Consider the following 27,653-nt stretch of genomic DNA (forward strand, 5'->3'; position numbering starts at 1 on the left):
ATTTGTTAGTACTAAGTAAATCTAAGATGGAGTTAATTGTACGAGTTTTAGTACGATAATATTTCTTTAATATTCAAACTAAAAATATGACCTGAACTTTTATCGTATATCGGTCGTTTGCAGGCCATTTTTCATGCCCTTTAAGCGTCCGGTTATTGGACGCTGCCCCTCTTGAAATTACTAAAATTTTGTTAAAAACAGCCTTTTTAGTGGAAAAACATAAGAAAAAGTGCCCTTTTTGGCCACCAACGAACGCTGCCTTGCCTTTCTAAAATATGGCCTGGTTTGTGTTCCAAAAGAGTGAGCCTATAATTTTATATCTTTTTTAATTCGTCTTCTTTTGTATATTTATCATTTTAAAACCCGTACAACTAAGACTGATTGATAATTCTGACTTTCTTCTATCATAAAAACCATCCATGACATTTCCAAATATCCCAGCATTCCCTGCATGGATAGACAACATGTGGGGCCAAATGACTTGACAGACTCTCGCTTCCTTTGAATATGGCGCTCGTCGTTTTAAAAACTTCCAAAACTGCTCTTCCTCTCGATTGATTTTAGAATAGATGTTCAAGAAATTCATTCCATGAGTGCTCATCAAGGAGAGGGAGAGCCCCGGGTGATACGTCAATGAGTCCAAGTAAAATCATCACGAAAAAGATCATCATGAAAAGCAGTATGGTTGTAATGAAATTCATCTGCAAAAGAAATGAAAGAAGAAATTCAATGAACGTTTTGCGGTAACACTAGAGTCCATTGGTATTGAAAAAGTTGTGAAAAACTGCCATGTCCATGGTGTCGATTTAATGTTTTTTTCATGGTCGAAACACGCACCCGGGAGATATAGCGAAATATCCAGGAGTAGAACATTGAAAATCAATTTATCCTCTACTCCCCATGAACCGATATTTTCTTGAAGAACCCATTTAGGCAAACCGATTGTAACAATTTTGAAATGCTGACTGAATTTTAATATTCTGAATTTTCCACCTATACCTTGACTCTTGTTTCGTTTTCAGTTTAGTCATTCTTAGACTTCATATTGGAAGTTTATCGTGGCTTGGATTACGAGATTACGGATCAAGAGATTCTTCTCCCATCATCGGGTCTTAGGTTTTCATTTCATTTTCATTCGAGATTCTTAGATATGGTGACAAATGTAGCTACTTTTTGTCCCCAAAAGGACTCCAATGTGCAGAAGTGTCAAGGGATTTTATGTTTGATTATTGCTCCTTGTAGATAGAAGATCAAAGTTTGTGAAGTGTGACCCGGTGTGACCACCTGTTGCCATTGAAAGTGACATCATTGGCCAGTTTTCCGGTCCCTTAAGTTAACAATGCCTTATAAATCTTACTCCATTACTCGAACAAATTTGCGTTCCCCGTGCGTGCTCGAGTCGCAGAAACTCCACTGTATTCACAAAACGAAAGTACGTACCAATTGCTGTTGTCTCTGCGTGAAACGTTCGATCGTATCTGTTCGCTCAGTGGTCAATTTCTCTAACGACTCCTCTGCTAGCTTCAATTGTTCTTGAAGTTCTTCAGGCTAGATAGAAGAAAGAAAAATAATTTCAATATGCGAAATGGGCTGTCATACTTCAAGTATCGAGAAATAAAGAACTAACTTACAATTATTTTACCCTAAGGGAAGAATTTCTCGGAAAAAGAAACTTTCGCGGTTAGAATTTTTTGTTTCAAAAATGATCTCTTTTGCCCTAAAAAGACCTATTTTAGAAGTGATTTTCTAAATCCTGAGAATATTCGTGTTTGGCGAAATTTAATTTCACGGATCTGTCAAAAAACCGCGAAATTAAATTCCGCGAACATTTGTCCGGCGAAAATTTCTTCCCTTAAGGTATTTGAATAAAATCTGCAATACACTGCATTGGCTGAAGATTGCAACAGCACGAAACACAGTGTACCAATTGTAAGTTAGTTCTTTATTTCTCGATATTTCGCTCAATTTTTTGAGTGATTCTGTTATTTCACTGTATACTTCACTGAGCGAAGGATTCTAAAGGATTGGTTTGGATTGGATTGATCAAAAGGTAAAGGAAACTAACAAATATTATTTATATTTTCTCCTTATTGTGTATAATGTTTTTAGTAAAATTGATAAAAGTAGAAAAAGTTACAAAACTAACACTAGGATTTCTGAAACACATCTCGCCAGTAAGCAGTAAATATGAGGTTACGGGTAAAGAAGAGCTGCGTGTTGCAGATAAGTGGATTAGCAAAAAGGTTGCGTATAGTGAAAACGAGAAAAAAAGAAGTGCAATAATGTAATGAAAAAAATATTTGACGTCAAAATCGGAATAAATTTGATGACGTGTCTGTAAGATGCTTAACACCCATCCATTATTTTGGCTGAAACAAAATCTTTCAAATATAATAGCTAGCCAAAAACTGCCAAAACATTAACAGCTTTTTAAAAATTGCAGGGGTCGACCAACAAAATGAACGTGTGTAAAGCACCCTTGTTGCAATTATGGTTATTTCTACATGAATGTCCTGTAAATTATAATTTCAAGAGTAAGAAAAATGTGGACAGAAAGTTGGCAGAAAAGTATAAAATAAAAACATAACTCAACACAACCCATAACCAATTGAAAATGAAATTGGTTTGAAATGATACGATAGCATAAGACACATCGAAATAATCCTGTAACACCGAACGTATTCCCTTATTATTCTTATTTGAAATCCAAGGAGATGATTATTTTTGGGTTATGTTTTTTATATACTTTTGAAATATTCTAGTCCGGCTGGATTATCAAAGATAAATACTTATTTAAGAACGAAAGAAGTCATTGCATTGACGTCAAGAGAGAGTGACACATTGAATGAGATAGAAGGTTTTTTCCGCTAGAAAGAAACAACAGTGCAAGATAAAAGTTTGAACGTATATGAGAGTATGAATATGATATGATTTATGTATAAAAATATTTTTCGATTTTGTAGGAAAATCTCCACTAATAATTAAGAAAAATGAATTCATTAAAAAAATAAAGTGTGTACTCTCTAAAAATTAAATTAATTGAAATTCAATAAAAAAATACCACATTTTGTATAATAACAGTTAGATAATACGCAACACCAAAAACCAAATAACACGAAACATAAGCTACAATTAATCAAGCAAAGTAGGCTTTCACATTAAATACAAACCATCCACACAGTTTAATCGAACGCATTTGAAGAAATATATTTTTCAAGACCAATTAACATCGTTGGAGTGATAAGATTTGAAATTTCAGATTGTTAGCTCGTCTTCAAAGATGCATTTTCAATTTCGATCGAAGCCACTATGATGCTGGCAGAATTCATTTCGACTTGGATCAGAATGCTTCAATAATCAACCAGTCCATCCAATCGTTGTATTTTACAGAACAATTCTCATCGATCTACGGTAGAAAAAATAAAATACAACTAATTTTTCAAATTCTCAGATTTTGCGCCGACCCTAAATGACAAAAAATTCTGAAAATATAGCACAAGAATTTTACAGGGTGTCCTGAAAAAGAGTGTTGTATAAAATTTGACTACAAGTTGGAAACATTTGTGTAGTTGATTATTTTTTTATTTGTAGTCGTGTTCTGACACAGAACATTTTACGGGACACCCTGTACACGACATAAATAAAAAGCAATGAAAAGATTTGAACAAAAATCTTAGCGAGGTTACCTGGTAGTGTTTCTCTTGCCAACATATTAAGATAGCCAAGATGCTTTTCGATGGAATGATTATGAAGCGCTTTATCGTTTAATCTTATACTATCCGCGACATTTTAATCGTATTTTAGCGATTCATGCAACCAACCAACCACTCATTCATTCATTCATTTATTCATTCATTCGTTCTTTCATTCATTCATTCAAGCAATCCGACCATGTTATTATAAGTTACGTTCACTACTTTAATATTAAAAATTTATTTAATCTGTTTATCGTTTAGTGCGTGAATTATTAACTTATAGCTTTATTTCAAACATTTAATAATATCACATAAATATAATAAAAACAGTTTTAAAAAGACTACCAAATTATTAGCAGTCATTCAAGAGTTTAGCAATTATATTTTAAAATTGTGGTTACTTCTAGCTGGGAACCCAATGAGATGTTGAATTGCAAGAGAAAGGTTAACAAGCATCCAAGCTATCCTAGAATGAAGGCCTCAAGACAAGAGAAACACTACAGGTATAAAGCACGCTGAAATCAATAAGAACCACAATTCTAAAACATAATTTCTATCTCAAATTTTTGGATATTTAAAACAATTGAGTAAATTGCCACTTTATGGTAGGTATAAATCAAGAGTAAAGGCCGGTCTCCACTAACGCGCGCTGCGACCACACCGTTTGGCTTCAATCCTTTTTGCCTGGAAACAAGATTACATCATGAAAATGTAGCGAGCGCTCGAAAAAAAAGTTGAATACGTTTTAACTTTTTTCAACCGTTACGTCAGATCGCGCCAATGGAATTGCTTCATTTTTCTTTTGACCAATAGCGTGGGAGCTTTGCTAGATAGAGTTTGATCGCAGCGCGCGCAAGTGGAGACCGGGCTTAAGACGTGCAAAAGAATCGAAGATATGTCGAGGTGTGTATGCGTGAGAAGAATAACATGTACAATGTCTACGAAAATTGTATATAGAAATGAAAACCAGCGATGTCAATGAAGAGACTTACAGTAATACTATTGCTGGTAGATGTCGTGTTTTCATCATCTCCATGCTGTAAAGAAAAGTGAATTCATTTGAAAAAGAAACATATTGGTAAACTGACTTGTCGTGTTGAAAATGGCAACAGTATGGTAGTTGTAATTTTTCATGAAGCTTTCTCCTTCTTGAAGTTCCTTTTAACCCCTCTCAGCACAAACAGTGTGTAAGAATTTCGAAGCTTGCTCGAGATCTTTTTAAATACACGGCTTTCAATAAACGACTACATCAAGATTTTGCATACCTTAAGGGAAGAAATTTTCGCAGAATTTAATTTCGCAGTTCTTTGACGAATCCGCGAAATTAAATTCCACGAAACACGATTATTCTCAGGATTTAAAAAATCACCCTAAAATTGGTCTTTTTGGAATTGTAAACAAAAAGTTCCCTCAACCGCGAACTTAAATTCCGCGAAAATTTCTTCCCTTACATAATGTAAAAATAACAACTTCTTCAAGTACCATAAATTCGCTTTGATATTCGGTATATAATATGTTAGAATTAAAATTGATTGAAGATGGCAAGCAAAATAGTGCACACTTAAAGCAAACGGACTTAAGATATGCTCATGCTTTGATAAGAAGTTATAAACCAAAAAATTGTTTACACTCACTGTACTTGTATTGGATTCGAATCTGTGACGTTGCGGTGAAGGAGACTGCAAAAGAGGAAAATGCGTGAAGAAGTGCTATTTGAAAGAACGAATCACAAAAAAACGAAAAAACAGTCGATTTCAATTCCTCCACCCCCCCATATATTCATTTTTTTCTGGAATAGCCCAATGGAGCGTATCGAATTACTATCGAATTAGAGAGTTTCTCGTTCACGATGGCTTTCAATACCATCGAATAATGCAACGCGTAGAATAAGAGAACGTCGGATTAGAGAACGCTCTCAATTGTAACTTAAAAGTAAAAATTTTATTCCAAAAGTATTCCAAAAATATTTCAAAAGTAGAAGCAAATCTGTAAGTATGTGAAAAGACTTACGCATGATGGCCTTGAGGAAGGTTGAGCTTTTGACAGTAATTGATTTTCTTGCCTCAATCTATGAAGAGAGAGATTCGAGAAAGATAAAAACATAGGTTTAAAACAAAACTTAAAATTTCATGATTGAATTCATTTTCCCGGAACTTTTCGGTGTTTGAACCATTTTTTTTTCAATTTTACTTGATATGAATTCGCTCGGTCGGGTAATGAAAAACGCCAAAATATTTCATCAACCATATGCTGCCAATTAATATAACAATGGCGTTCAGTTTGAGGTCGTTGTTGTTATTTTCGCGAAGCGGAGGGTGCAAATGGCACTAGAGGGCTAATAATCAAACTTCAAGGGCAGAATTAATGACAACAACGAACGAAAACTTAACGCTATTACTATTATTATCCGTATCAAAAATTCAAACAACGTTTTTTTCTAGCGTCAGCCAAGTCTTTTCGCTTCAATGCAATGACTTCAACAAGTTTTGAGTACCCTTGCGAGCGGGCCTCAAATGACAAAAAAGTGTTTTTTTCTGACGTCGGTTTAGTCTCACCGCTTCAATGCAACGACTTCAATAAAGTTCCGAGCGGGCCGCAAATGACGTTATCGCTCTATAACCAGGGCGGTTAATGATATTTCAGCCCTCTGAAGCACGACGCCTTAGTTTTCTCAGCGCTGGTATGACTATTTGAGTCATAGAACCTTTCAATACCACCCGCCGTTCGAATCTTTAATGGCTTACTTAATGACCGCTATATGGATAATAATACAAATTAAACCCGACTTACAGTTTACATTCATTTTCCAGTCTTGCAATCTTCATTTGTAGAGTTTCGTTTTCCTCGTGAAGGCTATTATTGGTGACTGTAAAGAAGGTTGAAGAAGACAATCAACTTCATTGAAGGACCGATCAAAAATTAAGACGGCACTCCATTTAATATTTGTAACATTCAAAATTAATAAAAATATCCAAATAGTGGTAGAAATTGCCTTCGTAGCTTTCCGAGACAAAGAATAAAAAGAAACAAACAGCCGATACAACAAGATAGTTCTTCCGGACACAAACCTCTACCATGTCCTGCCTCCTTTGCATAATCGGACGCTTGTTGCTTCATTTCGTCCGCCAATCGCCGCGCGGATTCTAAGGATTGATAGCTCATTGACTTGTCTAGTTGTTCGATGTTCATATGCTGTTGTGCTTCGTAAAGTTGCGCTGAAAAATTTTATTGTAGAAATGAATACACTTATCAATATGAGCCCTGTAAGAAGACTGGGTCCCAGTTTACTTTTATAGGACTAACTTTCGCGAGATTAAATTTCGCGATTTCGCAAATATTTGCCATTTTGGCGAAATTAAATCTGCCACAAAATTTTTAAATTCGCATTTTCGGCCTATCAAACATGCAGCTAATGGAATCTAAATGGAATTCCCTTTTTCTTCGGGTAAACTGGAGCCCATTCTCTTCACCAGGGTTTAAAAGGCTTCTGGAACTTGTCAATTGTCATGGAACTTGTCAATTGTCATATTCTAGCTCAACTAAAGAAATCTAAGAAAGAAATAAACTGGATGGGATTTCTAACGAACTAACAATGAAAACAAATAAACATAAGATTCAAACTGGGTAAAACAGAAAGGTCTTCGGATATACTGTCTACCAATTCAAAAGAAACCTGGATTTAAACAGTCTTTTATCAGATACCTAACACTTGATTAAATTTCTCTATCAGTTCTTGGTGTTCGCTGTGTGTCTGAAGATATCTTCCTGGAAAATAAAGTTGCAAAGAATGAAAATTTGAGCCTGTATACTGTTAGCACTTTCAATTCGAATCCTAAATCGAAAAATTCCACTAAAAAGATTCTTCCTTGAAACGCCAGATTGGCAGTGTATAAGGTCTGATGTCTGAAACGATCATAAGAAAGCTGCCCATCTCGCAAAACATTGCAGTTTTTAAACGAATCATTAAAACACTTTAATGCGCGTTTTGTCAGTTGATTGTTCTATTTGACAAAGGAATTTTCTTCTCTCTACATTACATAAAAAAAGGCTATTAATTTTGAACGTTTTGACGAATGGTCTTACATTTCTGATGGAAAAAGATTTACTTTCTTTAAAGTTGACTCTAACTTAAGATAATAAATAAAATGCAGGTATATTCTTACTTTGCAGGGAGGCAGCCAGTTCTTTTGATCTTTTGTTGATTTCTTGTTCTTCCAGCAACTGGTCACCAAGAATCATGATTTGACTTCGAACCTCATCTAACTCGTTATGTGCATCCGTTAGTTGTGCTAAGGTGAGCAACAAAACATTATGGGAGACTGAGACCAAGTTGTGTCCGTCAGTTACTCTTAGGTGCCAAATAAACGCCCCCTCCCGCTTGTTAATTTTTCGATTTTTTCCAACCCCCCGGTAATTAGGTCCCCCCCGGTAATTAGGTCCCCCCCCCGTTTATTTGATTTGAAAAATTTTTCCAACCCCCCCCCCGTTTATTCGAACCCCCCCCCCCCCGTTTATTTGGCACCTAAGAGTACTTGTACAATATGGTGAGCAAAAATTCAAACTATGGGAGAATGAGACCAAGTTGCGAGAAAAAACTGAGGGGGAGATTATTGGTCTATTCCGGAGATGAAAATACATGGAATGCCGGGTTTCTGAAACTTCTAAGGGGGTTGACCGTTCCTGAAAAAGAAATGACCCCTCAACGTGAGAATAGATCTTTTTCCAGGAATAGCCCTTTTTTTGGCTTTCGAGAGTGTTTGATATCAGTAAGGAAGTTAATACGGTGAAAGCTCTAGCGGAGTCGACCTTTCATCGAGAAGAAATGATCTCTTAACATGTTTTTTTCTTCAAAATTGAGCTGAGGCTTGAAGTAAGATTTAATTCGTGTTGTTCTGTCACAATCAATCTTATTATTTTCAAGCCAAAATAACATCCTATACATTACGCAGTGATCGGGCGTTGCCCCACGCATATGTCTTTCATTTTGGCATTTGGAGAAGTAAACATACCTTTAATCGATTCATCGGTTGAATTGTGACTGAGCTCTCGTTCTGTAAAAAGAGGGAAAAGAATACAATATTAAAACTGGGGAAAAGTTGTTAATCAATAATCAATATAATTAATACAATGGCTTCAATATTTTGACAAGGATAAACAATCTTGTGATATCTTTATTATCATACGGTCCTTATTTTACACACTCTTTTGATTTGTATAGTTAGGCCGTGTTTATATGTAGACTTTAGTTTAGATTCAATATTCCACGTGTCCGGTTATACTGCTATCACACTAACATCATATTAAAAGCTTTACAGAGTTATTGAAAATTAAAACAATATTTCACCTATTGGTGCTCTAGCGATAACGTCTTCGAAATGTTCTGAAAAAGAAAATATGATTTATTAAATCGGTTACGAAAAGCAAAAAGTATTGAGGGTTGTGATGCTTATTCCATTGATTTTGTATCAGGGTGAGCGGAGGAATCCAGGGAGAAAGAAGGGCTCCCTCGCAAACGTTTTTTCCGTCAGCGGACGCAGACCTAATTTTAGCGGTCGAAGACCTGAATCAACGGCCGAAGACCTGAATCAACGGCCGAAGATCTGAATCAACGGCCGAAGACCGGATTTAGTAAGTCACCAGCCGAATAGTTAGGGTCAGTTAAACTAGCTTGAACCACTCGGTAAAGCACCAGTTGCGATGGTCCAGTGGTTAGTGCAGTGGTATCCAAGACGAAAGTTGGGTAGTTCGAGACGAGTTATTGGCATTAATATTCATTCTTTTTAGTTTAAAATCTTTTAACTTTATTTGTTTTCGATACTATTTCCCATTGAAACCATATAAAAATCTTGATTGAATTTATAAAAAAGATTTATAACAAATTTACACAATTCATTTTATCCAGGTCTTCGGTCGTTAAAAAAGGTATTCGACCGCTGCATCAAGTCTTCGGTTTTTAATCCAGGTCTTCGGCCGCTAAATCAGGTCTGTGACTGCTAATTCAGGTCTGCGTCCGCAGACAGAAAAAAAATCTGAGGCGCCTTCTCCTACCTTCAGGTAGATAGACATCAAAAGATAAGCCTTCGAGTCGGGTCACCACCGACTTTAGTTGTAGACTTTCATTAATAAACTTATCCCAACAATTCTATTGAAGACAGAAAGTAAAGAAAAATAATCAAAACCAAATGGAGTAAATACTCGCATACATGTTCTTTCCCCTCGCGAAAGAAATCACACAAACTTATAAAATTATATGATACCTAAGAAATTATAACTCACTCTTTACATTATTAAGGAATTCCGAGCACGCCATAATGGCTTTTTGTTGATTGACAATACAGTCTAAACAAAAGAAATAAAATGTTCCTGTAAAACTGATCTTGTCCTTTTATATTAAAATGAATTATCAAAAATGATTTTCATTGACAAAATGGGATGAGCTGGAGTTTTTACAAGATGCTTAACTGATTGGTTATTTTTAAACAATAGGGATGACGCGACCAACAGAGTCATCAAAGAACTTGTAAAAACTCCAGCTTGACCCGACAAAATGCACGTGGACTAATATCCTAACAATTCTTCAAATGAAAGAGAAACAACAATTGTCCTTGATACCTTCCTTGTTTTGATTTGTTGTGGTTTGGATTTCGCTGTAATGAAATGATGTACTGGTTTCCACACCTGAAAATGAACACAAAGTTTTTGCATATTTTCGCTGCGAGATGAACACACAGGAACACCATAAACACACAAGACTATTTTCTCCAAACAGTCGCCTATATAAGTTTTTTGGGTTCCCTTTCTCGATTCAGTTACATTTGCTAAAAAATTGATTAACTATTATGTAAATAATTATGATGACAAATAATGATACAAAACTTCAATGTTTCTGTGCTAGTTATTTCGTTTTTCTTTTTCAGCATGCTTTAAATGCTAGCAAACGATATCACATACCTGCCATCAGGCCATCAGACCATGTATTCAACGTAACGGCAACCGACTGAAGAACACCTACACAAGAAAAGAAGAAATGTTAAGAAGTTGGGAGTTTCTAAGCGAACAAAATAGCATCTTCAGGGGGGGTTGTAGGGGTTCAAAATACCGTTTTCCCGTCAAATTTTTTGCTGAATCCCGGAATCCTGAAAATTGAAAATATAATAACACCGTCACACCGGCTTGTACAGGGCAAAAATGTACCTAAATACCGTCACCGTCTGATTTTAAAATACCGTTTTCCCGTTTCTTTTTTCGTCAAATCCCGTAATACCGTACTAAAAAAGGGCCAATCCCGTCACACCGTAAAAGTACAACCCCCCTCTTCATGTAGAGCATATTTGTCAATTACACCTTTGACTCTCATAGATACCTTTACAATCATAACCTATAAAGGCCACCATAAGTCTTTTCTGAGACCTTATTGGTATTTACAAAAGGCTTTTAAAGGGTTTTTCAATAAATAAACTTCAACGAGTCTTATAGAAATCCTTTCAAACTATCAGTGACCACCAATGAAAAGAAACTATGATATTTTCCAATGTTCTCTGCTGATCATAAGTTTTCGTTCATTAAGAAATTCTTCTGGAAGCTTCCTCACCGTCTAGCTCTTTGATTTGTGTGCAGCTGATCTCTAAATGTTCGTTGAAATCATCATTCTTGTCATCTGCTGATGGCGGAAAACAAAAAAAGAAAATCAGAATTTAGCAATAAGATTTCATTTTTTGTCTCTTCTCCTATTTGAAAGATGACGAGAGCTTCAAATTCAAAATGGAAATTAAAGAAAAACAACAATTAAAGAAAATGTAAAGCAAACTCGATTCTATTGGAAGTCAAAACAAAGTCCCAATAGAGAGACTTTTAAAGAACCTTGCCATGCATTCAGAATTTTTATATTGTCTAATTGCTAGCTTGATAAGTAGGATAAAATGATTAAATCCTATACCATTCTTACGACATCAAGATAGTAAGAAAGGCCAAGAAACAATCACCTGTTGACTTATTGAGTTGTTCCATTTCATATTTTGCTTGCATTTCTGCTATTTGTTCTAAGAGAGAAAGTTAGAAGATATTGTGTATGTTTAGCTCCGAAAATTTCAGAATTCCAGTAAAGAATCGGTACAAAAATGTATTAACAGATATAAATTGATCAACTAAGGTTGTTGAAGTCTTGGAGGGGCAGGTAGTTCTCTCTCCAGTCCGAAATTAAAATCACTGAGGACGTCTCCATACAATGGCGAAAGTTTTTTTCGATCCTATGAGATTCGAAAGCTATTCCGTTTCACAAGTTTACATCTTTTACACTCTCCGAAACTCGAACGCTTATTGGTCCCACACCCCTTGTTGTTCGAATTATGGAAACTATCAACACTTACCTTTTAAAGATCGGATCAAAGCTGTTTTATTCTTGACATCTTTTTCCAAAGTTGCATGGTCTAATACAAGTACAAATGAATGAGTTTAAATAATAGCCATAATAAGACGAGGTTAAGAAACAAGTATATGTTTTGACATAGCTTTGCATAAAGACGAGATAAAACCAGATCGCACAAAATTAATAATTGACTTGTGAAATGCCATTTTCAAAAATACATATAATTTCCAAAAACAGTACCTAACGAGCAAAAATTAACATATTGAATAAAATATTAACCTTTTTTTGGTGAGCATTACACTCTTAAAACATTTGTTTAAAATTACACAAGCATGCTGATTCTCAAACCATTTATTACAAAAACACGTAATAAGCATATCTATAGAGCACAATAATACCCTAATGCTAAAAAGTGTAAATACAAATTATAATTTGCAAATAATGTTAATGATGTACCTGATGCAAAAGGAAGATCATGCTTTTCAGTTTCTAAGAAAAATAAATAAATATTCTTGACAATGTTTTTCAGTAATTCTGGAAGTTGATAAGAAGTATCAACGTATCCAGCCACTAATTGTGAATTCTGGGATCTTTTCAAATTCTGGTTAAAAATCATTTTCTTGCTCGATGTTTTCGTAAACTTCTATCATCTATTGAGACTTGACTTGAGATTTAATTTCATTTGATGGTGAGCCTTCATAGCTGGAATACTTTGGACATATAATTCAGTTTTTGCGGATAAAACTTCCAGTCTTGCTCTCTTTCCGGCTTTCTCACTAGAAACTGATTTGTCTCGAATGACTTGATGACTTGTTTGCCATCCTTTCTAGTAGATTGTCTTGGTATGTTGCACTGCTGGCCTTTTTGAAGGGTAACTCTGCAAACTGTTCAGCTATCTCACACCCCAAGGTCTGCTAACATTCTTGGCTTTCTCCACTTGCTCAAATGGTCCATCACTTCGATATCCCTATTTAAAGTGTGTATGCCTGTCTCTCAACAACTTGATTCAACAACTATCGAATTCTTCACAATTTTTTGAATTGTCGTTTGGAATGAATCTCCATAAACTGGGAAAACAAACTCTCCATAGATGTCATTTGTCTTATATCTGAGCCTCTAGAAGTATATTGTGAAGAAAATCTATTTCATGCAGTCTCGATGTGGTTTGAATCTTCCTCTTGCTGTCATAAGCGGACTGAATTCAATTATGTTATAACAAAATGATGAATTGCTAAGCGATATAATACTACAATGTTACTGTGCAAGAATAAAATGTTAAAATTTAATAAACTACGTCTAAGAACAAACAAACTTTAAAGGGACATAACAGTACTTGCGAAATTTGTAAACAAACTGTATGCAGCGGATACAAAATCAAAACAAATGTCACATGTCAAAATAAAAAATCAAACCAAATATAGCTAATTTTGATTGTTCAATTGTTTTACAAGTTTGTTTTGGACACGTGATTTTAATTGTTCTCTTTGATGACACGTGGTTCGCGCAATGTTTACATTTTACTACTTTAATGTCCCTTTAAAACCTACAAAAACAAAATCATTAACCAAAAAGAAAACCTAAACAAGCACACTGAAAATGAAACAGACACTTAGCAGAATATGCAAGTAAGTTAGCATGGACATGGAAAGCTTATAATTACTAAAACACTCAAACATGTCACTTTAACTCGACAGTCCTCGCAGCATACATTCAGCTCAATAATCCCACTTGTAAAATATTTAAATTCACAAAGGACAAGACCAAGGCAATACAAAAATATAAAATACATTACGGAGGAGAACTATATACTCGTAGAGGAGAGGTCTACTCAAACTCAATGACGCGGAGACTGGCAGCATAAAGGTTGGCAAAAGGTTGTTGTGTCTGATATTTAGATGGGCACCTCTAACCTTTTGAGCTAAGCTAATGATTAGAATCCTTTAATGCAAGGGGAAATTGAAATACACAAACCTTCTTCTTCTTCCTTCTGCTTTGTCTCTAAACGTTCTGGTGAAAAAATGAAAATAAAATATTTGGTTATTGTGATTGATTGTTTTCATATCACTATAAATTAAACACTTACTAGCAACTATTACAAAAAATACTACAGAGCAAATATAATGGTGTTTCTCCTTGCTTAATAGCACTAAGTAATATTCCCAGAGGTACTAGACTAGGCTAAAAAGCAACATTCCTTATTTTGTAGTCAATTTGTATGTAGAGATTTTCAAACACAATGTGATGAAATACACCTTTCATGGCTTGTAGCTGTTGCTTTGTAAAATCACATTCAGCTTGCAGTGATTCCACCTGCAGTGAAAAAGTGCAATTTCTTTTGTCAATGGGTTTGTAATTCATAGAAATAAAACAAGCTGAATGGACCTACCTGATGATAAAAGCTAGATAGCAATAAGGAGAACAAGCTAGATGCTGAAGACCTACCTGATGATGAAAGTTAGATAGCAATAAGGAGAAAAATGAAAACAATCAGTCAGAAAATATAGCGTTTAGCGAAAATGCATATAGCGGATTAAATTTCATCATTGATTGTTGATGGGGGAGAGGGAAGGGGAGTAGGGAAAAAAGAAATAAAAAGTTCCAGTTGCAAAAATCAGTTTTATTGACAATTGAATCACGCTGGGCATTGTTATCAGTAATGTTTTTGTGTGAAAAAAAAACGAAGAACTATTAGGAAAAAGCCCAATGAAATTATGTAAGAACGGCGATGTCCGGCATATTTCCGCCATTTTCGGCCGGAAAAAAACTTTTCTCTAAAATCGGACACGGCCATGGACATTTTTAATACGCATCTTTGAGCAAAAAATCAGCAAAAACTAATTAATGATAAAATCTCGAGAAAAATGTCAAAGAAACAGTTTTTCCGGCATTTTCGGCCGGAAATTTTTTTTCTCTTTGTGCCAAATGATCCAATCTTGAGAAAAGCTGGCAACAGAGGAACGGACGGACGAACGAACGGACAAGGGTTAATTTATAGGACCTCCAGGTAGGTCCAAAAAGGACACGAGTTTGTTAAAAACTAGAGAAAGGTTAAGAGTAATTGAATAAGGTAAAATAAAGCTGAGAAATATGCCCAAGACCCTGAGTGGACCCTGCAACAGAGATTGTTGCTCATAGGATAGAGAAATAGTGATAAAAACCATTAATTAGAGACTCGAAATTTCATACAACGCTCGAGTGAAGGTATTGGAACACTATACTTGTGACTCCTTAAACCTACTAAGAATCATTTGGGTTCCACTTACCTCTACAGCTAAAGAGCTTCCACGTTTTTCTGCATCTTCTAATTGACCTTTAAGTTCTTTCTTTTCTGATATCGTCTATGAAAGATATTGAGATGAAAGATATTGAGAGGATTGATTACTTATGCTGGTTACAAGATGGGAAATATAAACAAGGGGTTGTTTTCAGAAGGTATGGAGGCTGTTGTATTTTCAAGATTAGATTATCCTTTATATGTATAAGATTATCTGGTCCAGGAAGCATGGGAATCTGAAGGTAGTTAGGGCTATTATTATTGACTTTTGGTGAACAAATAAATGTATACAGAGCAATTTTCTGAAGCTGATAGACTCTTAGATGAATGCATAATGAACCTGTTGTTGGGTAGTTTCATGTTTTTGTTCAGCTGTGGTCATATCTTCTTTGACTTGTTTCAATTCGTCCATTAGCTGCAGTGAAAGGACAATAAACTTTTAGTCTTTCACACTTTATGGTGAGAACCGATTCATAGTTTCATTGCTTTTGGAGGAGAAAAATGAAAAGGAAAATTATTAGGAGGTGTTACGCAACTTAGCTCCCAATAAATTCTTAATTGGTCAATTTCGTTGATCCACTTGGGGAATGACGTAATTCCCGTGAAATTATAAGTGTAGCTTTTCTATTGTTACGCAGTTTTATACATAATGACCCTAGAGAATATCATTTGCTATATATTCGTAGATTTTTTAGAGATCATTCTGCTCGTCAGGATGAGTTATGATTTACATCAATAGAGAGAGGACATGTATGTAAAGGAAAAGGCTGACTCATGAGATGTCACATTATATAAAGTAAATACTTTGACTGATACTTCACTGAGCTTTACTACAAACCGAATTGATTGATACTTTACAGAGATACTTTACAGAGTTACTTTACAGAGATACTTTACTACCGATTATATTCATCTACGAGATTATGAATTGTTACTAATTTATCGACTACATATAGAAGATATTATACAATAAACATAGCTATTGATATTGTCCATAATTCACTGACCTCCTGGGACGAAGTCCACTTAACAATAACTCATCAGAAGCATTTTAAAGAAGAAGAAATTGAAGAAGAAGAAATTGTCTGTTTTTTTTAATTTATGGTTGTGGTTACTTTTATAGTTGTGGCGTTTTCCTGTCAAGAACTCAAGAGAGGACATCAAGAAGGGCAACACAGAATTGTTCTTGTGGCACGGGAAACTCTGGCGTGGCTCATTGAATACTGGGACCTGGTTTCTGTTTGGCCTGTCTGTTGATAAACCGTTTCAGTCTCTGTCCTGTCTGGCTCTTATTAACGTCTGACCATTTGAACCGTTTGACCTGATCCGGACGGAGCCATCCGACCGCTATCTGGCCTGGTTTCCTCTTCTGACCAGTTTGAGTAACGTCCTAACGTCTGACCGTTTGAACTGTCTGACCTGACCCGCACGGAGTTATCCGACCACTATTGGGCCTGGTTTCTACCTCTGATCAGTTTGAATAACTGTCTTAAACCACCCTCCCGCCCGCTACAAACACCGTCCTCATTCCCAACCGCTCCGCCTATTCCGCAAACACTGCAACTATCGTCGCCCGCCACCAGCTTACACCCCCGCGCGCGCATCACCGCCCAGGGGCCTTAACAAACATCGACATACTAAAAATCAAACCTGATCGCAGATCACACTTGATACAACGTTCACCTATCCAACATACGCAAGGGTCGCACAGAGCCCATACAAATCATACTGAACCAATCCGAATCGTTACCGAGACATTAGAATATCGTCAAGAATATCCTCATATCCACTATTATGGCCTCTAGTATCGAGCGTCAAATCTCCCAAGCGAAGCGCAAGAGAAACGGGAAAAAATATTCCATCGGGAAAATGATTCAAGAAATAGAAACCCATGTCGCGTCGCGGGGAAGTCGAACAAAGCTGCGATTTCTGAAAGATACCTTGCAGCAAGAGAAACTGACCGCTATCGAAAGACATGAGGACTTCATGCTACTCTTGACCGACGGACATCTGGAATTCAATGACCGATGGATAGATGACCTATCCATAAGGGTGAACGACTGTTTGGCGAACATTGAGCAATACTTCGTCGACAGAGAAAATGATACTCCTTCATCACTATGTTCTGCTGAAACTCAAAAGGCGAGAATCGAATCCTGGAGACAAAGTATCCAATTTTTCGAGGATGCAGAAAAGCTCGAAGGATCTGAAGCAGACAACAATAGTGTCATTGAAGCATTCTCGAAGTTATATATTTAGCCGGCCCACTCCAACAACACTATGACCCAGACAACAGGAAACAGAGATCCTGAGAATGCGGAAGTCCGGGATACGCAGGCCATGAATGAATACGGAAGCAACTCACCCAGAAGGAATGACCCCGAAAACCGGTCCCCGGAACCTGGAAAGGAAAATTTACTTGAAGCGAACCTAACACGACTTCAAAATAACGAAACTAAACCTCATGTATCCGGAGAACACGAAGTAAGAACCCCGGACGATACGTCCAAAAGACTAATCGTGTCCGAAGCAGCAGACGTGTCCGAAGGAACAAGATATCAAACATACGATGGGACGAGGGGGCAAACCCATCACCTTGAGTCAACATCAAGAGAAGTAAAGTTCAAAAGGAGCCCTCAGGAATGGAGGGACCCCCTTCCTAATCGTTGCCTACAAAGTACATATATTATTGATAAATACCCTCCCAAGGATAGACTCAACCCAGATGCTACTCCTTTCCCAGCCACAATCAATAAGTACAATCGATCTCGGGTCAACCAAACCAACGAAAGACATCGAGACGAGCGTTGTCAGACGAATGATAATAGGGGATCAGTTCGGCAATCAGTCACCCAAGAAGGGGAGAGATCCATCGATTCATGGATAGATGAGCTGAACCTCGAGAACTTGAACGTCCAACCATTGTCCCAAAGTTGTGATATCCAGATGCAAATGTTAATACAACAAAGACTGCCTACTCAGATCATACCACAGTTTGATGGCAGTGCAGACCGGTGGGTGACCTTCATCTCGAGTTTCTACGACATGGTGCATCGTCAACTCTACCTTGACAGCTTTCAGAATAGAACTTACCTTGTGCAACATCTCACTGGAGAACCTCTCAGGGCGGTAGGCGGTTACCCTAACGATTCACAAGGGTACATCGACTCACTCCAAAGACTCAAATATATGTTTGGCAATCCCTCCATAGTCGCACAAGCAACCATCAAGAAGGTGACAAACGGTTCCCAACTATCTGATGACGCAGAGACTATGACCGACTTTTACTACTCGCTGTCAGAATGTGTCAATACACTGAAGAAGATGAACTACATTGCAGACATCCACAGTACTTCGGTGTTACGTCAAACGCTCCGGCGCCTCCCTGATCGTTACTTGCTTAAATGGGCGGAGCATTCTTTCAGAATAAGAAAGAAGGAGGAGCCAAATTTATGTCACGTCGGAAGATGGCTACAAGACAGAATCATGGCAGCCAAAGACCCATACTTGCCTTCACCTAAGAAATCAAAGTTCAATGGCCATGTTGGAGGGAACGATAGAGATGATGAGAGGAAAATTGTCTGCTCGCACTGCGGCGAGAACCACAAGATATACCAATGTGAGGAATTCAAAAGGAAATCGCCGCAAGGGAAACTCGAGACAGTAAAGTCGAAACTCTTATGCTTCAACTGTCTCCAGAAAGGACATGGTGTTAGAGATTGCATGGTAAGAAGGAATTGTTCTGCACCCAATTGCAACAGAAGACATCACACTTGGCTCCACAAAGCCTTGTCCAAGAACTCAGACCAAGTTCTGAAGAGAGGGAATGGAGAACAAAAGCAGCCTCAGGTTCACACAGACCCAGACCAAGCTTCAAAGGAAGAAGTCAGAGAGCGAGGACAGCCTCCGGACTCTCTCATTCAGAGGGGAAACTAATATCGGCGACTGGAATCGGGCAGCACGTTTTTCTCTCCAGATCGTCCCTGTGATGATACTGAACAAGCATCGGCAATGGGTCACCACATATGCTCTCTTAGATAGTGGCAGCCAGTGTACGCTGATCAAGAAGAGTCTTTGTAACAAGTTGGGGCTCAGGGGACGTATGGAGACGATAAAGATCAGCACTATAAAGGATCACGAAGACATCAGGGTCAAGACTCTGAATATATCAATATCTTCGGCGGACAAAGGGTTCAGAGCAGAGGTGGAGAGCGTCCATTCCATCGAAGATTCGAAGTTCCGCATGCCAAGCCAAGCAATACCAAATGACATAGCAGAGAGCAGAGAATGGCAGTATATCAAAGGACTGAACATAGCAAATGTGACGTCAGGCCAAGTGGAGATGTTGATCGGAGCTGATGTTCCAAAGGCTCTAATATCATCTGAAGTGAAGTTTGGAGGTCACGGTTTGCCACATGCTTCAAAGACACCATTCGGATGGTCCTTGATAGGAAGCTACGACAAGGGAGGAGCCAAAACCAAAAAGGTTTTGACAGCACATCTTCGAATGGATGAGGAAGATTCACTCGACAGACTTGTGAGAGACTTCTGGGAAACAGAATCGTTTGGCACCAAGATACAAGAAACTAGACCATTGTCGATCCAAGACCGTCAAGCCATAGAGAGATTAGATGAAGAGACTGTTGTAAAGGATGGTCATTACGTAGTTCCAATGTTATGGAAAGGATCAGTCAAACTTCCGAACAACTATGCACAAGCTGAACGACGCCTCAACAGTTTGTCCAAACGCCTGAGGAATGACTCTGATTTCTTCAGAATGTACCAGAACAACATCTCAAGTTACCTAGAGAAAGGCTATGCCCGAAGACTCGAGGTTTCTGAAGTAGAGGAACGCACGGACAGAACATGGTATCTCCCACATCATGGCGTTATAGAACCTCATAAACCGGGAAAGATACGAACCGTCTTTGATGCTGCGGCAGAAGTTGCGGGTACCAGCCTCAATAAGAGTCTGTTCACAGGTCCTAACCTCCTAAACAGCTTGATTGGCATTCTTTTGCGATTCCGAAGATATAAGGTTGCTGTTACGGCTGACATCGAAGCCATGTTCCACAGAGTCCACTTAAACGAGGGAGATACAGACGCTGTTCGCTTCCTTTGGAGAAATGATCCCAACTCAAAATCGCCACCCGAACACTACAAGATGTTGGTTCATATCTTTGGAGCAACCGATTCCACTTGCTGCTCCGCCTCGCTTTCGATCAACAACAAGATTTCTCAGATAGAGTAATAAAGACGGTGCTTAAATCGTTTTACGTCGACGATCTATTGAAGTCAGTACAAACAACAGAAGAGGTAAACAAAACATTCCTCCCCCTGATCCGGCTTCTAGACAATAGAGGCTTCAGAGTTACGAAGTTCAATAGCAACTCGGCCGACTTCCTGAAAAATATCCCTGAAGAAAGAAGGGCAAAGGAAAACATCACCTCTCTTAAAATCGACGATAAGCCAGCGGTTTCACGTGCTCTTGGCGTCCGCTGGAACCTGACCAAAGATTGTTTCTACTTCCATTCGGTCGAACCTTCTGCTAATAACACCAAAAGAGGGATACTAAAGACAACCTCGACCGTCTACGATCCTTTGGGCCTACTAACGCCATTCACCTTGAAGGCAAGATTGATACTACAAGAACTCTGGAGAGCAAAGTACTCCTGGGATGATTCAATCGATGATAATCTCGCAAAGGAGTGGAATCGATGGCTCGAGGAACTGCGCCAGATCGGTACTATCGAGGTACCTCGCTCTCTCGACATCAATGGTTACGAGCTTCAACTCCACACTTTCTGTGATGGTTCCGAAAAAGCCTTCTCGGCTTGTAGCTACGTGAGAGTCAATCGAGGAGGAGGAGTGACGTGTCACTTACTGATGGCGAAGTCTCGTGTTGCCCCACTTAAGAAGATTACCTTGCCAAGGCTCGAGCTCCAAGGTGCAGTGATGGCTGTACGTTTGCATCAAACAATCGTCGATGAAGCGGAGATGACTTTCAGTGCCATCCACTTCTGGACGGATTCCACCCTTAACCTCCAGTATATTTCAAATGACAGCAAGAGATTCAAAGTTTTCGTAAGCAACAGGGTCTTCGAAATAAGAGAGAAGTCAGAACCCGATCAGTGGCACCACATCCCAGGGAAGCAAAACCCATCTGACTTGGGAACAAGAGAAACAAATATTCACCGGCTGACATCAGATCCCATCTGGTTCAAGGGACCAGAAATCCTCTACAGGCCAGAAGAATCTTGGGGAGAGACAACTATCCCTGATATCGACCCAGATGATGAGGAAATTAAAAAGGAGACAATGAATCTAAACATCAAAACTGAGAGACCGATGATCGACTACACACGATTTTCAAAGTGGGCGAGGTTGACCAGGACAATTGCCTGGATAATTCGACTTCAACTCAAGAAGAAAGCACAAGGAAAAGCATCCCAAGACACATTGACCCCAGCAAAGGAGCTGGATAAGAAACCCCAGCAAGAGAGAAGCTTAACAACATACGAAGAGAGACAAGGATGCAACGAAGTTCTGAAACTAATCCAGCAGGAGGTATTTCAAGAAAACTACAAGCAAGCTTCTTCAACCACAACAACAACAGAGTCGAAGGACGTGCCCGACGAAGTCTGCCACCCAGCCTCACCAACAACAGCAGAGATGAAGGAAGCAATCAAGGAAGGCAGCTTCCCTAACACCAACAAAGACGAAGGATGCACTCCAAGAAGCATCCGTAACAAAAACAAGCCACCTTGCAAAGAAGAAAAGGGGTCCACTTATGAGGCTCGACCCTTTCCTAGACAATGAAAGTATTCTCAGGGTCGGTGGAAGATTGAAGAATAGCACACTCCCATTCGCATCAAAACATCAAATCATCCTTTCTGGGATACATCCAGCTGTAAAGCTTCTCGTGCGTCACTATCACAAAATCAATCATCACCCAGGGAAACAACACCTCCTGTCCCTCTTGAGGCAGGAATTCTGGATAACTAAAGGGAAATCAATCGTCAATGCTGTGACTCGTCAGTGCGTTACTTGTCAACGGCACAAGTCATCACCAATGGAAGTTAAGATGGCTGATCTAGGATCAAGACGTCAACGCCACCATTTTTCCAGACGGGGGTCGACTTTTTTGGTCCAATTGAAGTCAAGATCCTGAGAAGTCGCATCAAACGATGGGGATGTATCTTCACCTGCCTGACGACAAGGGCAGTTCACCTTGAAGTTGCACCTTCATTGAGCACGGACGATTTCATCAATGTACTTGAAAGGTTCATAAATCGTAGAGGCAACCCAGATGTCATTCGTTCCGATTGCGGGACAAATTTTCAAGGTGCCACCAACGAACTCAAACGAGAGCTTGAGCGAATGGATCAAATGAAGATTGATCAGTCAATGAGGAGGAGGTCAATCACCTGGAAGTTCAATCCTCCAAACGCACCCCACATGGGTGGAGCGTGGGAAAGATTAGTTCGGAGTGTGAAGACGAGCCTTAAAGTGATACTTGCGGACCAATCGGTAAGCGATTTTACTCTGATTACTGTATTCACCGAAGTCGAAGCACTTGTTAACAGTCGTCCTCTTACACACCTTAGTGACGATGTTAACGATCTTGAACCTCTTACACCAAGCCATTTTCTGATTGGACGAGCGAGCAACAACCTTCAACCTTGCGTCATTTACGAAAATGAGATGACATTCAGAAAACGTTGGAGACAAGTACAAGCGATCACAAACCAATTCTGGGGACGTTGGCAGGGGGAGTACCTACCAACACTTACGACGAGGAACAAATGGACTACGGACGTACATGATGAACTTAAGATGGGGCAGCTCGTGCTCTATTCGGACGAACAACAAATGACGAGAGGAACGTGGCAGTTAGCGAGGATCGAACGACTTGTGACGAGCGACGACGGTAGAACCAGAACGGTCGAGATTGGCACCAAGGACGGGACGTATGTTCGGCCAATACGAAAGCTGGCTCCGTTGGAACTCTCCGATTGATAAACGTTTATACACCATGAGGGTGATGGTGAACCTTGTGTTAATGTAGAACTGACATTCTGAACATGGATTGTTTGGCCGATGTTGCTTGATTGGATGCCATAATGTTGAAAGATATGTCCTTTCAAGGAGGGGACTGTTACGCAACCCCGGGGGGGGGGTACTACCCTTGTCGACCGACGGGGGTGCTCCGCTGACGTTCGAAAAATGGACCCTACGTGGGACTCGAAATTTGCGAAAAAAGTGACCCTGAATGGGACTGAAATTCCAAAATTTTCTCAGATTTTCTACTTTTTCCCCAAATTTTCCAAAAATAGGCACCCTACGGGGGACTGATTTTTCTATTTTGGTGTTTTTGCGACCCTACCTGGGACTCGTGGAGGTCAAAAAAGGTACCCTGACCAGCGGAGCATCCCCGTAACCCATCTTGCCCTAGTACCCCCCCCGGGTACGCAACTTAGCTCCCAATAAATTCTTAATTGGTCAATTTCGTTGATCCACTTGGGGAATGACGTAATTCCCGTGAAATTATAAGTGTAGCTTTTCTATTGTTACGCAGTTTTATACATAATGACCCTAGAGAATATCATTTGCTATATATTCGAAGATTTTTTAGGATGAGCTAAAGTTTAAATTCTATTCCAATTCTATTAAAGTCAAATCAATTAAAAGTTAGAATTCCAATTGTAATCGTCAGCCGTGCAAAATTACTCGAATCTGATTGGTTTAGAGGAGTGCGATTAATCGTTAATTGCACTATTACCACTTTTTGCACTCTTCGGCGGGGGGACACTTTTGTCCCCTTATTCTTTTCTCTCCCAAGTCCTGTGTCAGAGACTTTTTTTTACTATATAATAAAAAACAAAGACATTTTTTTCTTCAATATAAAAAAGAACAAAGAAATTTTACGTTACAATAGCTTCTTTTAATTGAAAACAAAGAAAAATTACACTGCAATGTTTTCTTTTTAAACAAAAGAAAAAAAGGAGGTTTTCGAATGTTTACAAAAATATAAAAGTTAGAAAATGATTATTTATTGACGACTACCTCGGAATCGTATGTTTTGTCGTGCAATTAACGATTAATCACTCGTAACAAAGGAGAAAATACCGTAATTTGCACTCGTCCTTCGGACTCGTGCAAATTACTATTTTCTCCTTTGTTACTCGTGATTAATCGTTAATTGCACTCCAAACCATACGATTACTAGTACTAATTGACATTTGAAGATACGAAATTTGAAGATATGAAATTTGAGAAAAACATAAAACCTGTGTGTGTCTTTCCATTAACGTCCCTAATTCTTCTTTTGATTTTTCCCAAGTGTTTCGTAAAAATGTGCATTCGTCCTCTGTGTTACTCAAAAGTCGCTGAAGAAAAAATTGTATTCAATATAAGGCTGGCAAAAATATTTAAATGCTTAGTGTTGGTTGTTAACCAAACACTGTTAAAATATTCGAAGTTATAAATTTTTGAAGTGAATCTTTTCCCAACTTGTATTAAAGATATACAAAAGGTAGCAACGATAACTTGATGGAATCTCAGAAACAGGTAATTAATACACTGACTGACTTCCGACAATTATGACTTTACCTCAAGATCAGAGCATTTCTGTAGTACTTCTATCTTCTCTTGTAGGATTTTCTGCAGCGTTTCCTGAAAAGTTTACATTTCAACTTGATATATTAAAATTTGTCCATAAGAATTATATAAGATCTATTACCATCTATAAGAATATTCAATTTTTAACCAGAAGAACTCAATTAAAAAATTTAAAAAAAATAATTTCTTAAGACGTTTAAGACGTTTATAATCACAAACAAAAACAAGTAAAAACAATTCAAGACATCTTCTGTAGAAGAAAGTGAGAGACAAATACAAACCTTAGCAGCTGATTCGTATTCAAGTCTTTCATCTTGATATGCCATGAGTTGTGTTTGAGGCTCATCCTCTGGCAATTCCTGAAAAGTCGACAAGATAAAGTTAAACTGTTCACATAAAGGGTTAATTAAGCTCCATATTAAACGTCCATTTCTATAATGATATTATTGAAACGATTTATTGTGTTGTAGTTTATTCTTGATACCAAAACCTTCGTACCTGTGAGACGAGTTCCAATTGATTCTCCAGAGTTTCCAGCCTTGATAAGACTTTATCCTCTTGTATGAAGCCCTACAAATGAAAAAGAAGTTTCAAGAAGAATCAAAATTTATTGTATATTACAGAAGCAACCAAACAAAACAAAAAGGTTCTGTCATAATAATGTCGTAATAACCACTGTTGAGGACACCAAATGATACTAGAACGCCCTGTATAACAGCCACAAAAAAGCTAAGGATTTCACTGCGTAATAATGGTGGAATGGGAAAGTATCTCAAAAACTGTAGAAATTAGTTAACCTGGAATGTGTCGTCTGATGCTGCATGAGAATTGGAAATCATTCTTTGCAAAGTTGCTAGTTTGTTTTCAAGCATCTGCTCACGATGTAAGGCATCCTAGAAATAAATAAGTCAAACATAAAGAAAGAGCCTTGTGACCAAATCAAAATAAAACATAACACATTTTTTTGAAACGATATTTCGACCTCTTAAATGCCTTTTTCAAGTTTGCCTAGAAATAAATAAAATATTAAATAATCTTACGATTAAAAGAATGTTCAAAATTAATTTACTGATTGTATGTTATAAACAAATGTCAATCCACCAAGTAAAGAGGACTTGAAGCACTCTCACCAACACCAAATTCAAAAAATTTTATAACCGTGTAAAATTTTGTTTTTGAAATGGTGTTTTGTTATACAAGTGTTCAATGAAAATTAAGAAGCAAAGAAATTATGTGAAGAAAACTTTACTCAGACAACAAGATTACCTGAAGAAACTGGGATAATTGCCACAGTTCTTTTGGTTGGATAGGTTTATCACCCTAAAAATAAAGAGAACTTCAATTAATTCTATAAAATAAGATTTTGCAGTGCTTATGACAAGATTTCCCTGAAAATGATCATGATACTTGCCAATATCTTTATACTTACAGAGGCCAAGGATAGTACACTTTGGGGTTCCTCATTTGCCCTGAATAAAGAAAAAAAAATTCAATGTTCAAGCATAGTATAATAAAGATTCTGCTTTTGCCGGAGAAGGTCGATTCTTGATATAGTGTCTTTATTTTTTCATTCAAAAAAATATAACAGTCAATAAAACAGTTTATAGGAATTTTTTTATAAATTTACAACGATATTTCGGCAAGTAACATTAGCAAAAAGACTTTATCAAAACTTCAAAAGTGTACCCAGTTGCTTCAGTTCCATCTTCATGAAAAAGCGTTGCAAGCCCTATGATGCATCCGTGTGTCACTAAAATTAAAGAAATAGAGATCTAAATGCAATGCTATGATCTATGGTGAAAATGAACATTGATAAGAAATCGTTATGGAGCAGTAAATAATACTAATATGCTTTCAAATTCATACCTGTCTATAAACTGAATTTTGTAACAGGAATACATTATGTTGAAATTTTAGGAAAGCTGATTAACAATGAATAATATTCAATTACAATAGACTAGGTCTCCTATCAGAGTTGTTACCAGGACATGAGATCAATATTGAGCATAACATAAATGTGTTGTTTCAAAGTGTAGACATACCATTTTTTGTATTTTCAACAACTTCAACACCGAATTGTAAAATATCACCAGACTTGATTTCACAGGGCTCACTTTCCTCAGCCCCACGGCTCAATCGAACGCCATTGACAAATGTTCCATTGCTGCTTTTTGTATCTTGGAGGAAGAACTATGAAAAACAAAGCACAAGATTGATTTAAAAGCTTTTTCAAAATGTGATTTTACATGGTCCAATTTACTCCTGCATTACCTTCCAAATTCCTGGAAAACTACACAATATTTAGAGATTGTTTCCTTCTTCAAATTAAGGCATGGAGTACAGTATGGGAGGTTGAATTAAAAACAAATTTTTAATGAGTTTTCAAGGGCTACCGGTTACTCTGGATTTCCTTAAATTCTTGCATCATCATCAAGATAAGGGTGCCTTACCTTTCCATTTTCATACCAGAGCATAGCATGGTTTCGGGAAAGAACACGACAATCGAAGATGCCATTATTTTGTGTTGCTTTGGCCTTTGCAACTGCTCTTCCAATCTTTATTGGTTCCTTGAGTGATAGCTGCCTTTCTTGAAAGGGATGCGAATTTGGTCTTGGTGCAATAAGTGCAGCCATTTCATCATGTCATATTAGTCTTACAACCAAGCAAGGAAAAATAGAATTTGTTTATAAAGTTATAT

General features: G+C 37.8%; 1 protein-coding gene across 8 annotated transcripts; it reads right to left on the reverse strand.

Moving 5' to 3' along the window:
• Positions 1–275: 275 nt before the first annotated feature.
• On the reverse strand, positions 276–27,653 carry LOC136809725 (sarcolemmal membrane-associated protein-like). Of its 8 annotated transcripts, none has more exons than XM_067066265.1 (32): positions 27,406–27,653; positions 26,998–27,145; positions 26,642–26,705; positions 26,385–26,424; positions 26,222–26,275; positions 25,753–25,848; positions 25,454–25,525; positions 25,237–25,314; positions 24,947–25,009; positions 24,625–24,723; positions 15,675–15,749; positions 15,324–15,398; positions 14,313–14,370; positions 14,032–14,067; positions 12,517–12,549; positions 12,062–12,121; positions 11,678–11,734; positions 11,287–11,352; positions 10,647–10,703; positions 10,308–10,373; positions 9,972–10,034; positions 9,040–9,075; positions 8,705–8,746; positions 7,859–7,984; positions 7,398–7,460; positions 6,764–6,910; positions 6,486–6,561; positions 5,706–5,763; positions 5,330–5,374; positions 4,688–4,732; positions 1,441–1,548; positions 463–701 (listed from the first exon to the last, which is right to left on the reverse strand). In XM_067066265.1, exons 1-32 carry the CDS (start codon positions 27,586–27,588, stop codon positions 561–563), a joined length of 2,430 nt encoding a protein of 809 aa, XP_066922366.1. In that variant the 5' UTR covers positions 27,589–27,653; the 3' UTR covers positions 463–560. The 8 variants fall into 8 exon arrangements, with proteins under 8 accessions (XP_066922368.1, XP_066922369.1, XP_066922366.1 ...); XM_067066264.1 differs by having other exon boundaries at positions 11,287–11,355; XM_067066267.1 differs by lacking the exon at positions 7,398–7,460 and having other exon boundaries at positions 276–701; positions 11,287–11,355.

This window comes from Clytia hemisphaerica, unplaced genomic scaffold (genome assembly GCF_902728285.1).
Source record: "Clytia hemisphaerica strain Z4C2 unplaced genomic scaffold, Clytia hemisphaerica genome assembly, whole genome shotgun sequence".
NCBI classification, from domain to species: domain Eukaryota; kingdom Metazoa; phylum Cnidaria; class Hydrozoa; order Leptothecata; family Clytiidae; genus Clytia; species Clytia hemisphaerica.

Bases quoted from the DNA above. Each gene is read 5' to 3' on its own strand.
- LOC136809725 (XM_067066264.1), bottom strand. From the start codon at position 27,588: ATGGCTGCACTTATTGCACCAAGACCAAATTCGCATCCCTTTCAAGAA. The intron at 15,399-15,674 runs GTTCATTATGCA...TATCTTTCATAG, and splicing joins ATGAAACTACCCAACAACAG to ACGATATCAGAAAAGAAAGA. The intron at 11,735-12,061 runs GTAAGTGTTGAT...TTTCTCTCTTAG, and splicing joins TTTGATCCGATCTTTAAAAG to AACAAATAGCAGAAATGCAA.